The sequence below is a fragment of the Berghia stephanieae genome, chromosome 1 (assembly GCF_034508935.2).
Source record: "Berghia stephanieae isolate SIO BIC M18660-M18661 chromosome 1, UCSD_Bste_1.3, whole genome shotgun sequence".
NCBI classification, from domain to species: domain Eukaryota; kingdom Metazoa; phylum Mollusca; class Gastropoda; order Nudibranchia; family Aeolidiidae; genus Berghia; species Berghia stephanieae.
The window spans coordinates 115,013,982-115,026,351 of NC_088360.1; the positions used below are offsets into that span (position 1 = coordinate 115,013,982).

Sequence of the window (12,370 nt, forward strand, 5' to 3'; positions counted from 1 at the left end):
AGTGGCCCCAGAGCAGATCCCTGGTGTAATCCAACTGTTACCTTAAATGGATGAGTTGGGCCAACAGCTGTCCTCACCACTGCTTTATTTAAATATAGGACATGGACGAAAAATGGAAAATATTAGAAAACAAACCAGAATTCATTAAAACTGATCTAAATTAGCATCAGTACGAAACCTCAATAAACATTTAAATATTTTGCATATATCAAGTCAGTTTATCTTTTTCAAATAAAAGCAACAAACTTAAATTTTGATTTTAAAAACAGAATCATATATACTGTGCCTTTAAATATTATTTACCCACAAACCACAATCACTAATCGTACACCCTTTGCCAAGCTGAAACATTTAGTAAATAAGTGTTGACTTATGTACAAATCCCTTAGATCAGCTTTTTTTCCATACATGCCTACCAGCCAACAGTTTATCTTCCATATCCTAAACAATACTTTAAAAGGACATTTTGGTCTGATAGCTTTATTCGCTCAAAATAATAATTGAGTTCACCCGTATGGATGCACTGAATAACTCTGTTTTTCAATCCCGAAATGATAGTTATTCTCGTGATATTTATCTTGATTGTAATCTTTATAGTAATCCATGATTTTCTTTCCTCAGTCGGTCAAAGAAAAGCCAAAGAGAAAAAGAGACGTGATCAGACTCTCATTCTGAATACCACCCCAGACTACAGTGGCGCTCCTTCTCAAAAAGCCTATGATGCTTCAAATATCAATCAGCCACAGCACCAAAGTCAAAATGAAAGCAATGACGATGACATATTATGCAGGCCTATCGGTTTCACAAACACAAACTTTATCACGAGCAGAGAACCAGAAGAGGTGGATGATAAAAATAGCGAATATTACGTTGAATTGGACAGCTGTGATATCTCTTTCCCAGACAGCAATAGAGGAATAGAGACGCGTCAGAGATTGGATGTACCAGTTAGTAAAAATAAAAGGGCACGCAATCGCCCTAAAATGGCTGAACCGCTACCCGAATACGTGGAAGCAGATGAGCCAAGTCTTAAACCTGGTAGTCATTATATAAATGAATTTGAGATCTCTTCACCAATGACAGAAACAAGCAGCGGTTATGAAATACCATCAGCTTCACACATGATCCACAATTCAAGTGATCGAATCAAAGAAAAGAGAAATAATGAATATGTTGAAGCCTGCTCTCACCCTACTTATTAAGAGATAAAGTTTAAGAGTATGTGAAATGAATCGTAAGCCTGTGCCGTTTCCAACTGAATGTAATGAAACACGATCAGAGGTGATACCAGATGAGTGAGATTTTTTTATTATAACTGTAGGGTTCAAACCTTTATTGACCTCGTAATTAATGTAATATGACATGATATTGATAGTATGTGACGTGATGATGATGATGATGATGATGATGGTGATGATGATGATGATGATGATGATGATGATGATGATGATGATGATGAGTATATGATATTATATTGTATGATGTAAAGATGGTGTTGATAACCCTCCTCGTCCTCGTCCTCCTCCTCCTCCTCCTCCTCCTCATCATCATCATCATCATCATCATCATCATCATCATCATCATCATCATCATCATTAATAGCATTACTACTACTACTACTACTACTACTACGACTACTACTACTACTACTACTACTACTACTACTACTACTACTACTACTACTGCTGCTGCTGCTACTACTACTACTACTACTACTACTACTACTACTACTACTATTACTACTACTACTACTACTACTACTACTACTACTACTACTACTACTACTACTACTATTACTACTACTACTACTACTACTACTACTACTACTACTACTACTAATAGCAATGAATGCAAAAAAAAATAAAATGCTATCAAAAGTGATAGCACATAAAACATATCTCAAATAACTTGTACGAGTATTATCTTTTGAACGTAATGAACATATATCATATGGCAATGTAAAATCCAAAATAACTGGTATAAACTATAAACTATATATATATATATATATATATATATATATATATATATATATATATATATATATATATATATATATATATATTAAAACTTCGCCTTCAGTATACTTAAGCAAAATTGATGGCATTACGTTATTTAATTTATAAATTATCTTTCAGAGACGTATATATATAATATATATATATATATATATATATATATATATATATATATATATATATATATATATATATATATATATATTAAATTTGTTTCTTGGTTCTTCTGTTTTGATATGATTTGTAAAAGAAGTGTTGTATTTCACTTGTTAGGACACTTTGCTTGTACCTTTGACTTCTAAGCGATTTCAATCAAAGTACACCGAGGGGTGCTCTTGGTACCCTATCCGCACCATTTACCTTTGCCTTATTTATCCGCAGGTGCCTTTGAGAAAAGTATACTTTTAGACTACCTTATACATTTTCTGTTCTTTCAATGCGTCACAAACGCCGTAAAATTCTTAAAAACAAAGAAACTAACCCTTGACATGGAATAATTGAAGTACACAAGCTTGTTTCGCTCTAGACTATATCAGTACGGAAAATTACTTAAATGTTTGTGATATTCTAAAAGATTCAATTATTTGTCTTTGGGAATTAATTCTGTAATTCTACCAAACAATACGTTAAACTATTATGTCTGTAACTTCTAGGCAATGTTCGCAAAATCCCATTCTTCTAGAACTTTAATCAACGATAGAAATGTGTTAAATAAGTGGTGGGCTATTTATTATGTTGGAATTTCCCCGAAGATAAAGACCACCCAGACCAAAGCATTTTGGAGCACCTAGTATTACTAAAAGTCAATAACTTTATTATCCAAAACAGAATTACCATGATATAATCCCTATCTTCTTAATTGTCAACGAATGGGATATAAGCGTGGTCCTCATTTACAAATACAATACTAGATATTATTGCTGCGGCGCTTCTATTATTATTATATTATTATTATTATTATTATTATTATTATTATTATATTATATTATTATTATTATTATTATTATTATTTATTATTATTATTGTAAGTATTGGTGGTATTACAATATTGTATTTTTATGATTATTTATGGTATCATTTTATGCTTTGGTTTCATTTACCTTTTTTTCTCACTTTCATGTCTGTTGTCATCAAATTGTATGGATTATTGATTAAAATCAAAGTTATTTTTGTTTGTCTTATTTTGACTATGGAACTGATACTTAACATAGCAGACCTGCCTACTTGAAATAGGAAAATGTAATAAGTAGTTTTCAGGGTAAATAACATCGTAGACATTTTAACTACCCTTAAAAATCACCAGTTTGTCCTTATAATGCGTGGGGGGGAATATTTTTAACTCAATGTGATAGCTCTGGCACCAGAACTTCGTTTTCAAGAAATGACATTTAATTAAAAACCTTTATTATATCCAGCTCGGGATTTAGCCGTAGTACTACGGGAATTTTCGTGGTAGTGAGGAGGTCTGTTGTGATGGGTATCAATATTTTATTTTATTTTTTTTTTTTTTTTTAATGAGAAAATCTGATTGGAAATGTAAAAGTGATGGTGACAGTGATAGTGATAATGGTAATGGTGGTGGTGGTAACGGTGATGATTCGGGTGTAGTGATGATGGTAATATTATTATTGTTATTATTATTGATATTCTTCTTCTTCTTCTTCTTCTTCTTCTTCTTATTATTATTATTATTATTATTATTATTTTTATTATTATTTTATTATTATTATTATTATATTATTATTATTATTATTATTATTATTATTATTATTATTATTATTATTATTGAACGTATTGACGGTCTTACGATTGTTGTAATATTGTGTGGTGTATCAGTTTATTTTTTGGTTCCATTTACCTTTTTTTTTTCCACTTTCGTGTATGTTGGCATCAAATTGTATAGCTTGACAAACATGCGCCATTCCATACAAGGACCGTCACCAACCGCATATGCTCCGTGGTATACGTCGGATGTTAAAGAAGCTAAAACGGAGTGTCGGAGAGCAGAAAAACTGCTGAAAACATCAGGTCTTACGATTCATCGTGAATTATACAAGAACACATTTCGTGCCTGGAAGACAACAATAAAAAAGGCAAGGACCAAGTATTTTCTTTCAAAATTCGAATCTTCTAAATCTTGCAAACAAGAATTTAACATCTGCAATGATCTACTTGGACGTGAAAGATGCACTTCATTACCATCTACAACCAATCAAAGAGACTTGCCAAACACATTTGTCAATTTTTTTCTAGACAAAATCCATAACATTCTTTCAGAACTAGATCGGCATGAACCATTTTTAAATACAGATACATTCCTTTAGACAAGTTTAATCCAGTTTCATCTAGTTCCATAAAAGAGTTGATTAAAAAAGCCCCCATTAAATTCTGCGACCTTGATCCCTTACCAGCACAGCTTTTGGCCAGCTCCATCGATACATTATTACCATCCATTACATCAACCATAAATACATCCATACTGACTGGCGAAGTTCCACCGTGCTTTAAAAGTGCCATCGTGAAACCACGTCTGAAGAAACCATCACTGGACCACAATAGTATATTAAACAATTATCATCCTGTATCAAATTTACTTTTTTTGTCAAAACTTTTGGAGAAGGTAGTACTGACACAATTATCATCTCATCTAAAAAAAACAACAGTTTGGAACAACCCTTTCATTCAGCCTACAAACTGCAACACAGTACTGAAACGGCGCTTCTTAAAATCTTTAAGGACTTGTTATGTAATGCCGATGCTAACTAACAATATCAATGTTTAGATCTTTCAGCTGCTTTTGACACTATGGACCATGACATTTTGTTAAGAAGACTAGAAAATACGTTTGGCGTAAAAGGAATTGCCCTTAAATGGTTTACAGGATCGATGGCAGCTTGTCGTGTCTAAACTATGGAGTGTCAAAAGGCTCTGTTCTTGGTCCTGTCCTTTTTACTGTATATATGCAGCCCCTTTCTAGTGTGATAACCAGATTCAATCTGAGTCATCATTTTTATGCAGATGATACGCAAATTTATGATTCAGTACCCCTAAGTAATTTACAATTCTTAATACAACGAATTCCGAGTTGTTTTAATGAGATTAAATGTTGGATGTACCATAACAACTTAAAATTAAATTAGAGTAAAACTGAGATGTTAATGTGTAGAAGGCCGAGTATCCTTTAACAGGTGAATAGATCACCTATTACTCTCGGAAATAGCAATAGAATTTTCAAATAAAGCAAAAACCCTTGGCGTCATCATTGATAAAGATCTTTCCATGACAAGCCACGTGAATAAAGCCATACAATCTATGTACATAGAAATGAAAAAAATATGCAAACTTCGTCATTTAATACCGAAGCATATAGCAGAATTTTTAATTAATTCCCTTGAAGTGGCCGAGTGGTTAATGCATTGCACTGTGACCCGGAAGGAGCCGGGTTCGAGCCCCGCTTCAGGCATTTTCGTTTTTTTCCTTGAGCAAGACTATTAACCCCCGATTTGGTCACTTGGACAACATGGGTGATTCCTGTTGACATCATACATCTTGTTTGATGAGTTATCTATAATAACTCATGGAAAGCCTAGACGACGATATCCTATGATGTCGTGGCGGAAAAGGCATCATTGTTTTTTCTTTTTTAATCTAAATTGGACTATTGTAACTCCCTTTGGGCGAAGTTAACTAAAGACAAAATGAGTAAACTTCAGGTTGCTCAAAATAACGCAGCCAGACTCATTGTACGCAATAACCAAAAAAAAACCGTCAGCAACTCTCCTTCTCCGTGAGTTACTTTGGCTTCCTGTTAAAAAAGAGTTGCCTATAAGATTTGTACTGTTGTCTACAAATCCTTGACCATCAACAGTCCCTCCTATATTAAAGACCTTCTAAACATATGTCCCCAATCGAAACTTGAGGTCAAGCAATGACCAATCAATCCTTGTCAAACCTAAGCCATTGCGTAAAATAGGTGAACAATCGTTTCAATTTTCGGCCCCTCAGCCCATTTTTGGAACTCCCATCACACGTGAGATGCTCGGATTCGTTGACAACTTTCAAATATTGCTTAAAGTTTTATCTTTTTACGTCATAATGTTGCAATACAATTATCCTATTTTGATGTTGTTAAATTGAATTCGTATCACTTTTCCATCAAATTTGTCTTCCTGTAATATGTTTTGTTTTATATCACCGTAAAGCGCTTTGAGCCTGTGACAACGGGTTAAAGCGCCATATAAATGCCATTTATTATTATTACTACTACTACCACTACTGCTACTACTACCAATAGAACAAAAACAACAATAACAATAACTACTACTACTACTACTACTACTACTACTACTACTACTACTACTACTACTACTACTACTACTACTACTACTACTACTAATTCTACTACTAGGGGGCAGCGTGGCTCAGCGGTACGGTCTTGCTTCGTACCTGAAAGGTACCAAATTCGATCACCCGCCGCTGCGCTGTTTGGCCTTGAGCAAGTCACCTCGCCTTAGCTCAATTTGCGGTGCTGCACTGCGGCTGACGCCTGGGCTATTTCAGTGTTCCTTGGAATAGACCCTAGAGACACATTTCCCCAATAGGATGAATAAAGGGAATTTAATTTTAAGTTTATTATTACTACTACTACTCTACTACTTCTAGTGTTACTACACCACTACTACTACTACTACTACTACTACTACTACTACTACTACTACTACTACTACTACTACTACTACTATTACTACTACTACTACTACTACTACTACTACTACTACTACTACTACTACTACTATTGATACAAACAAAATTGGTTGTACTTATGTAATTGAATGCACTGCTACTTTGCAATCCAAAATGGGTTTTGTTCCTTTATCATTTGAATAAAAATTAGACAAATACCTTAGACTAAGATGGTCTTAATTCTTTTATATAGCGCGATTTTAACAAAATATGCGTAAAGCACGTAATAAACCGTCCCAAGCCAACGGTAACACTTATCATGCATGACGAGACACGAAGCTTGTGAGGCATTATTACTTCTTTATCATTACAAAAAAAAAAATACAAGTGGACAGTGGACAGAGTGTAGACTTTGATTGTGTTTAGAGATCTGTTGAATCGATCTAATCTAGGACTGGGAGTAGGAGGCTGCTAGACTAGTGTATGAAAGTGAAACTTTCTGTGACGAATCATCCAAACTATGATTAACAGGGGGTTAAATGAAACGAAAATCTCTCAAATTAATCCTTGTCATTATTCACACAACAGAATAAATAAAAAATGAAGGGAAACTAAGTTCACGCGTTTGCTTTTATTAATCAGACGTGTCAACAAACACGAGCTCGCTCTCACTGTTTATATTCGGCAGCCATTTTAAGCCCGTAACTACCGGAAGACACGTGACATCACACTCCGTTGTCATGCGGCGTGAACTAACCCCATTCTGTTTTTGACAGAAACAACTCTGTTACCAGCCTGGTACTTTTTTACAGATGAGTGCAGTCAAACAGAGCACTGTCCTGTTTGGACACATCCTGAGACGAGAACCTGAAATACCAGCAAGGATGTGCTCCATCGTCTGCTCTGGGCATCCACATATACACATGCTAGTCTCAGCCAGCCTCACTTTTTCATGATTCCAGCTGTTCTCCCGAGTTTTGCCCGTGCTCATTTCAGTGTTACCCTTCATTCCTGGGGAGCTCAGTTCCGTTGGGCAGTTCTTCTCTCGGATCTTCAACGGCTTCATTTGCATGATTGTCCCACTCCCTCCATGTGGAAAGTCTGTTTACAGCTGCATGATCAGAGTCGATGCTTTCTTCCGTCATGAAGCTTTCTCGACTTCAGTCTACTTGTCGTTGGGTTGTGGTCATGGAGGGGGTGCCTTGTGTCCATTTCCTGTTTATATTTCTGGACTTTGGAAGCAGTGGCTCTTCGAATGTGGGGAGGTGCAATGCCAGCCAGCCGATGGAGGACTGGAACTACAGTCGGTTTTAAGTTACCAGTAATGATCCGGCAGGTGTTATGTAGCTAAGGGTCAATCTTTTTGGCATGGCAGGATCTTGCCCATACTGGTGAGGCGTATTCGGCTGATGAACAGCAGAGGGCTAGTGCAGTTGTCCTGGCTGTTTTTGGATCTGCTCCCCATGTAGTGTTTGCCAGTTTTCTTAGGAGGTTGTTTCTTGTGGCCACATTTGCTTTTGTTTTCTGTGTGTTGAGAGAAGGACAGTGTGCGGTCTAAGGTAACGTTGAGGTACATGGGGAATGTGTTGTTCTCCAATATGTTCCCATTCTAGATGTTCAGTTTCCTGTTGGCTTGGTGGGTTTTTTTAAGAAGGCACGCACTTGAGTTTTTCCTGGGTTGGCATTTAGTGAGTTTTTTAAATTAATACCCAGAGAGTGTCTTCAGGCCCTTCTGCTCTCAAATTCAGGTTGGTCATTGGTAAAAATGTTGAAAAGGATAGGTGCAAGTATCAATCCATGAGGGAGTCCGTTCTTTTGTGATCTCCATCTGCTTTTCTTCCCATCAATTTCCACAAAGAAGCGATCGTTTGACATAAGGCATTTTATTGTTGCAACTACATTTGTGTTACGAGTTAACCTTGCAACCTTAAGGAGCAGTTTCCTGTGATTTACTGTGTCATAGCCAGTTGTCAGTTCCACGAACACAGCCCCTTAATTTGTTTCTTCTCGTAGCCATCTTCAGTGTATTGCGTCAAGTTCAGGAGTTGGTCACAGCATGATCTTCCAGGGCAGAAACCAGCTTGGTCAGGTGACAGATGTTCTTCTACTATTTGGGAAATCCTGGCTAGTATCATGTGCTCATATACTCTGTACAGTATGCAGAGGAGGGATATTGGTCTGTAGCTTTTGCTGCTATTTGGGTCTTTTCCGGGTTTAAGTAGTGCTATCACTCTTGCTTGTCGCCAAAGCGTTGGCATTGTGTACGAATCAACACAGTTGTTGATAAGAAAAATAGTTAGTAACCATTTTTGTTGAGGGACCGAAATCTTTATCGTTTCTGCAGTGATGCCATCTAGACCAGACGCTTTACCGGGTTTGGAGTGTTCAAGGGTTGATTTCAATTCTTCGAGGCAAAAAGGGTCTACTCTCATTTCACTTCGTTGGTAGATCTTTTCCATTTCCTTAAGTTTGCCCTTTTCTCTTTGTGTTGGTTTTCCATTTTTGATAAGTTGGTTTGCTACATCGTTTGGTGTCACCGCTGCAATCCTGGTTTGTTTGTTATTTTCTGTATTTATTTTTTCATAGTTAACCAGGCTTTCTTGCTGTTGTGGGTCATGTTTGTGCTGGTTATCATTTCCTTCCATCCTTCTGATTTTGTTTCGGCAATGGAAGTAAGTAAGGTCTTACCGAGTTCGACAGTTTCTTCGGCAAATGGATATGTTTGGGGACATGTAGCAAGCGTCCACGTCGCGTTCTTGGAATCACTCGCTGAAGACCGATTGCTACAGCACGCACAACACCAACACCAACTTTTCCATTATGATGATGAAGATGATGATGATTATAATAATAATGATAATGAGGACGATGATTATAAATAATAATAATAATAATAATAATAATAATAATAATAATAATAATAATAATAATAATAATAATAATAATAATAATAATAATAATAATAAACGATGATTCAAATGACGACGATGATGTTTGTTTTTGTTTTAAAGGGTTTTACGGTGCTGGCAACACATTAAGGTCATATCAGCGCCAGTAAAAAGGAAGAAAATGGGATAGTAAAAAGTTCTAGAATTACAATTAAAGTACCCAAGAAAATGTAAGACACGGGGGAATTGGTTCAAATAAGAAACAGGTGTAGATTCCAAGAGCACACTATCAAAGTGCTTAGTTTGAGATCACTAAAAGTCTCATCCAGACACAAGCACAGGTCCCCGCTAAGAGGAATACACTCCAATGTTTTACAAATCATATATAATAGAAAGATTTACAAGGAAAAAAAATATCATCTCCCAAAACGAACTATACATTTGACTGTTTACCCCTCAGCCAGGGCATTCGGCCAGGACCAGGACAAAAGCAAGTAATCTCATTCCAAGCCAAAGACAGAAAGCATGTTGGAAACCAGATGTGGGGGAATAGAAGACACAGTAAGTACCTTCACTATGGGAGGTCAGAAACCCCACCCAGGATGCCAGAAAAAGTCATGTTTTTTTGTTGTTTTTAAGGGTTTTACAGCGCTTTCAACACATTTAGGTTATATCAGCGCCAGTAAAAGAGAAGAAAATGGGATAGTAAAAAGTTCTAGAATTACAATTAAAGCACCCAAGAAAAAGTAAGACATAGGGGAACTAGGAGCAAATAGGGATCAGATATAGATTCCAAAAGCATACCACCAATGTACTTAGTTTGAGATCACCTATAAGTCTCATCCGGACACAAGCACAAAATCCAACAAAGAGGAATACACTCAAATGCTTACATTATACATTGAAAATAACAAATATAATAATACATAACAGAGAGATGATTTACAAGGGAAAACATATCATCTCCCAAAACAATAACTATGCATTTGACTGTTTCCCTCCCAGCCCGGGCCAGGACAAAACCAAGTAATCTTATTCCAAGATAAAGACAGAAAGCATGTTGGATAACAGATATAAGGTAATAGAAGACACAGTATGTACCTCCCTGCCCGCTATGGGAGCAGAAAAAAGTCATATTCCAGAACAAGGACACAAAGCCACTTGGAAAGCACAAACGATTTTGTGGGATAGGGATAGCAAGCTGTGATAACGTTGTAGAATAAACCATCTCTATCGTCAAGGGGCTGTTTGTTTTGTTTTTAAGGGTTTTACGGCGCTCGCAACACATAAGGTCATATCAGCGCCAGTTAAAAGGAAGAAATCGGGATAGTAAAAAGTTCTAGAATTACAATTAAAGCACCCAAGAAAAGGGAAGACAAAGGGGAAACGGTTGAAATAGGAAACAGATGTACACTCCAAGAGCACAATATCAAAGTACTTAGTTTGAGATCACCTCCAGACACAAGCACAGATCCCCACTAAGAGGAACACACTCAAATGTTTACAAATCATTGTTAAAGAGTAACAGTACATAACAGAGAGATGATTTACAATTTACAAGGAAAAAAATATCATCTCCCAAAACAATAACTATACATTCGACTGTTTCGCTCTCAGCCATGGACTCCTACCAAGGTCAGGACAAAACCAAGCAATCTCACTCCCAAGACAAAGACAGAAAGCAATTGGAAAACACATAAGAGGGGATAGAAGATACAGCAAGTACCTCCCTGCCCAATATATGGGAGGTAGGAACCCCACCCACGCTCAAGGAGTAATCCAAAAAGAAACCAGTCTATGACTTTTAATCTTAAGGATGTGGCCTTCACCAAGGTGTATGACAGCAGGCTAAAGAATAAACAACAAATTTAAAAAAACAACTAAAATCAGTATTTTATGTAAGCATATATAGATATAGATTCTCTTTATTAAAATAAAAACATTTTTGCATTAATGGGTCTTTGAAATAATGGCAGCGGTTTACGAAAATAGCAGCCCAAGTCGTACATTTTCAAACAGATATGTATAAAATATTAGTTGTTAGGATTGGTATATAATTTTAAGATAGGAATAAAAGCCATGTTCAATGTCTATTGAACATATTAACATAACAGCATTAAAAAGTTAAAAGCAAAAGATAAAAGTATATTTTGTGCTTTTAACAAAAAACTGTTGCATTGTTTTTGTTCAATAATAATTAAAAGTTCACAACTTCAGACATTTTATTTCTTTACAAAACAGAAAATACGTAAATAAGGGTCAGGCACTTGGTATTAATAGAAGTTGCGCTCCAGCTCATATATTTTGTCAAATAAAGTAAAGGAGAACAATCATTTTCATCCGTTTCTCTGGGTTGAATAATTAAAAAATAAAACAGAAAGAAAGCATCGATCATCTAAATTATAGAAGTTAAAGCTTTTCAAGTGTCTGAAAAAATGAGGACAAAGTCGAAATTGTGTCCACACTTTTTTTGAAACCTCTAGAAACTGTTTCTGCTATTCCATTGGTGATAGATAGTTAGTTTTTTGGTTTAATTTTTGCTTATTCAGCCCAGAGAATCCGATAAAACATATTTTGTTGTTAGTTTTTCAAAATGACTTAGTATTGGCATTCTGTGGCGTTTGTTAAGTAACATTCACAACAAAATATTTCAACATAAAGTCATTTTTTAAAAACAAAAAAGTAAAACAAAACTAGTTTTCATCAGTTTCTCTGGGTTAAATTATGAAAAATATAGGTAAAACAGATAATCTAGCGCGAAAATTATAGTAATTTAAAAGT

The 12,370-nt window shown here is 35.7% G+C and overlaps 1 protein-coding gene across 2 annotated transcripts in view; it reads left to right on the forward strand.

Moving 5' to 3' along the window:
* Positions 1–1,343, forward strand: part of LOC144962811 (uncharacterized) — a 57,381-nt gene extending 56,038 nt beyond the window's left edge. For both annotated transcript variants that reach the window (XM_078896085.1, XM_078896086.1), the window contains one exon: positions 622–1,343. In XM_078896085.1, coding sequence (XP_078752211.1) covers positions 622–1,202 — 581 coding nt within the window. In that variant the 3' untranslated portion in view covers positions 1,203–1,343. The remainder of the gene's footprint in view (positions 1–621) is intronic.
* The last annotated feature ends 11,027 nt before the right edge of the window (positions 1,344–12,370 follow it).